This window comes from Morus notabilis, unplaced genomic scaffold (genome assembly GCF_000414095.1).
Source record: "Morus notabilis unplaced genomic scaffold, ASM41409v2 Scaffold602, whole genome shotgun sequence".
NCBI classification, from domain to species: Eukaryota; Viridiplantae; Streptophyta; class Magnoliopsida; order Rosales; family Moraceae; genus Morus; species Morus notabilis.
Genome location: NW_010358894.1, coordinates 180,502 through 184,989, shown reverse-complemented (window position 1 = coordinate 184,989; position 4,488 = coordinate 180,502). Strand labels below are relative to the sequence as shown.

The window sequence follows — 4,488 nt, the reverse complement described above, 5'->3', positions numbered from 1 at the left end:
CACTCATCCATCATATACAACAACTCAACCGAATCCCAGCCAACAAACCATATTCCACTCTTCGTTGGATTCCAACTTGATTGACATCTTTAGTATTGTTTAATTTATCTTGTTATGATTATGTTTGTGTTGTATTTCATAGTTTAGCCTTGTATTCCTATTATAAATAGGTGATGTATTAAGGAATCAATCAATCGATGAATAAACTTTTAAAACCAAGAATCCTTTTGTGTAAAAATTCTCTCTGAGAATTACCTATCTATTCTCCTCTCAAATCCTTTGAGACGTAAGTTAGGACGCACCTAGCAACCCGCTGTGTCATTGGAGGAGATGTTGGTGACTTGCTCTGCTTGCTTGAAGCAGATATAGGCATTGTGCTAAATTCAAGCCAAAACTTAATGATTCCGGGCATCATTTTGAACCCCGTTCATTTCACCAATTCGAGTTTTGTTATAGTAAAAAACTCTCAGAAACAATCACATCTAACTTTTTTACTGCAGTAAAAAGCTCTCATATAAAGTCACATCTCAACTCGAATTAGCGAACTAAACAGGCCCTTGGTGTTGGATTTTTCCCACTGTTCGCGGGCTTGGTAAAGAAGCAGAAGGAGCTTTTTGAGGGCTTCTCCCACAATTGGAAATCACTCTCTGGGATTCTTTTTACGGTTTCTTGTTGTGCTGAAATTGAAGCCTTCATTTTGGGATTCTAAATGAACTTTCCTTTCATCTATCTCACTAGGTCATATATAGAGTGTATATACTAATGTAGTGTTGACTAATAAGAGAGCCACATGGTCAGCTTTTATTCTTTTATCCTGTTTCTTTCCGAGAGACTGACAATAATGTATATATACAGTTCATATATAGTTCCTTTGTATACCAACATTCAGGCACATGTATTATATGCGAAGATTCATGTTATACATTAAGCGATTATTTATTTGTTGCGAACATTTGAAGCAAACCATTATTTTTTTGCTTAATATTAGAGACGAAGTTAATTTTTGAGACTTAGCATCCTTTTCAACAAAAAAGTAAATTTGTTAAAGAAACGACAAAAAAAAAGGCTAAAAATAATCTGAATGCTAACTGCAGAGGAGCTGAGAAGTTCCAAGTTCCAACCACCCCCGACGATGAAAGGCATGTCGTTTTTATGAGGAATAAGGAGAAAAGACAAGTCGTTTGCATCACCTGTCATTTTGTCATTAATTATAAAACGGCACATCGACATTCATTGAAAAATGTCGTTCAAAAGAAACCATTCGGCACAGGTTGTCAAAATACGACAATAAAATAACCCCAACATTGTGTCTTTCCATTGATAATAAACTCTTACGAAACCAGATGAAAAAGTTATTGCCTTTCCAAGTTCTTTCTACCCATCTCTCCCGCTCTGAAGCTCTTCATCTCTTGTACTCAAACAGTTTATATCTGAGTTATCTTGTCGATGTCCTTTATGGTCCCTCTTTCAAATCTAACGGCCTGATTCCGGTTTTTTTTTTCAGTAGACCTATCTATAGTACATCCTTCCCGCAAAATATAAAAGCCAATATGACTCCAATCAAACGAACGCAAACAACAATTCGTCAGCTCTGATCTCTCTCTATTTCTTTCTTTCTTTCTTTCTTTCTTTCTTTCTTTCTTTCTTTACTTGTTAGTTCAAAGCTCAAACTTTGAGCAAGAACCTCTGTCTTCTCCGCCAGTTTCTTGCTCTTCTCTCTCTTGCTCGGCCCAAACTTTTGAATTTTCTTGTCTCCATGGCTTTACATTTTTAACATAAAGAAAAGGAAAGATAGAGAAGAGACTCGTCCAAAACGATGGACAATCTAAGACTAGTTTTGACGAAGAAAGAAACAATATCAAGAAGGTTGTGGAAGAAGTTCGAAAGTGAATCGCTATTTGCTCAGTACTCGCCCTTCTTCATCAGCTTGGCTGCTGGCACTTTGGCTCTCCAGGCTTTTCACGATTTCATCTCGCAAGACCTTCATCTTTTGAAGGCCTTCTACCATGCGTATGTGCTTAGTCCATCATTATACCTCAATCCGCTCAATCTTTAGTTAATTAGGTGTAGACATGATTAAAGGTATTAATGGCATTGTGCGGTGGATTTTTCAGGTATTTATCGGCGGAGAAGTGCTTAAATGATGATGCCGAGAAGTGGGTCGTGCACGATTTAAGGGAGAATCTGCGAAAGGAAATTGTTGCATATGTAAAAATCATCCAAGTAGGTTTACCTCTTCTCACTCTTTCCTTCCTTTCCTTTTTAAGTTTTCTTTTTTAAATCCAAGTGTTTCTTTCTCTGAACCCCTATTTCTTTGTTTCTTTATCAATTTGATTATTCATGAGTACACATACATAAACTTACTTGTATTACGTTGTATCAATAGTTAATTGTTTGGCTTCCAAGAAACTGAACTGAAAACAGAGGAAATTTTCTTGAAGCTATTTTCAGTTCTTTTCCCTTTTTGTTTGCAGGAAACTCCTTTTATCTCATTAGATTTTTTTTTAAAGAAAAAAAAAGCCTTTGTTAGTGCTCTTCAATATGAGTTAGTACTACTAGATCCATTTGGTAAAAGCTGAGTTTACTTTTATGATTGAAAAGTCTACTTCTTTAAACCATCACTTGATATCTTGGATGATCAATAATGTACACAGGAAGATTTTAAATTGCCAAAACGGGAGACTACTTATGCGACGATAGTCAACTATGGAGACTTTTTGCATGATACAAAATCTGGGAAAGTTGAAGGGAGAATAGTTCCTTGCAAGAGAAAAATTGCTGCTTTTACACTTTGTGCCATTGTTCCTTGTATGAAGCTGTATTCCCACTTGTTTCAGCAAATAAAGAAAATTCTACATCCTTCTGATACCACCACTCACAACTACAAGAAATGTATTGACATTTATTGTTCGGAAGATTTTGAGGTCGTCAGTTATTTATTATTATTTTTTTCCCTCAATTTTTTTGCTATGTATACTTATTTTTTGTGAACACTCCTCTCTCATTACTTGTGTCCTGTTGATACTCTTAGGTATTAGCTATGCGAACTCAATTTATGCTGGAAAAACTAAGTGATTGTTTTACCGAAGATGAGGTTGAAGTAATGGAGAAGCACTACCACCGTGCTATGAAGCTTCAAGTAGATTTCTTCGCTAAACTCCCGACACATAAGTGCACCTTAGTCACTTTGTCTCGGCTGCAGGAACTCAGAAAGAGTAAACTCACAATATTCTGTGACTATGATATGACATGCCCCATTGCTGAGTCTGCCTCCGCTGTCATCCTGGCGAATATGTCAATAGCATTACCTCAAGTTTACAGGATGTCATCAGAAGAGTTGAGGAACGCATGGGATGTTTTAGACTACCAGCGCACTATGGATTTTGAACAATGGTTCGAAACAATCATGTCCAGTACCATGCCAGGTCCGATGAGTATATAATGAATACGCTTTCTTTTCTATTTATGTATCCTTTAACCCTTATAAAAGTAAGTTGAGAAAGATCAGCATCAATGCTTATTATAATATTCTCTGAAGTTAACTTCTTCAGGACGACAAGTATTCAACGACGCAGGTTCGGAAAGCCCTTTTTCAAGTTGCAGAATGGGAGATAAGGGCAAATACAAAGGTGGTACGGTTGGAATGTTGAAGGGTATAAGTCTAGATACAATAAAGAGTGCTGCCTCCACTGTCATTCTTCAGGATGGTTGCAGAAGGTTTTTTCAGAAGCTTGCGGAAAATGAAAGTCGAAACATTAATGTTCATATAATATCAAACTATTGGGGTAGTGACCTGATCAAAGCAGTTCTATCTCCAGGTATGCTTTTCGAAACATCTACTCATGTAAGTAAAGCACTTATGGGAGTAGATTTGTTTTGGTTAGTAATCATAAAGTGTTAGGGGACTTATATCTCAAATTTATTTAATTTTTCTTGAAATTGGTAGATATTCCTGCACTGTTGCACAAGTATTTGATATGTTATAAAAATGTATTTCTTCCCAAAAGGATTTTACTTTGTTTTTCTTTGTAATGCTAAAAATATCTCAAAAAGTTCCAACATATCTTCATCTGAACAGAGAAAAACGTCTTCACTGTACATTCAAACGAATTAGCTATGAAGAACGGTGTGACGATGGGAGATATTACAAGGATCGTGGAAACTTCATCCAACAAGTTTAAAACTTTCCATGCCGTCATAAAGGGCTGCAAAACTGAAATCGGGCACTTGACAGTTTACATTGGAGGAGATGTTGCTGACTTACTTTGCTTGCTCGCAGCAGATATAGGCATTGTGATTTGTCCAAGTCTAAACCTATGGAGACTGGCAGATCGTTTTGGTCTCAAATTTGTTGCACTTTTCGATGAATTGGTAAGGAGGAAGAATGAGCCTGCTGCGGGCTACCACAACAATTGGAAACCATACTCTGGTGTTCTCTACACAGTCTCTTGTTGGGCTGAAATTGAAGCATTCATTCTGGGGCTGTAA

General features: G+C 36.7%; 1 protein-coding gene across 1 annotated transcript; it reads left to right on the top strand.

Annotated features, from left to right (window-relative positions):
* Positions 1-1,816: 1,816 nt before the first annotated feature.
* LOC21398959 (bifunctional TH2 protein, mitochondrial) lies at positions 1,817-4,488 on the top strand. The gene is made up of 6 exons (XM_010093510.1): positions 1,817-2,010; positions 2,115-2,223; positions 2,655-2,927; positions 3,032-3,425; positions 3,552-3,818; positions 4,079-4,488. The coding sequence occupies exons 1-6, from the start codon at positions 1,817-1,819 to the stop codon at positions 4,486-4,488; spliced, it is 1,647 nt and encodes a 548-aa protein (XP_010091812.1).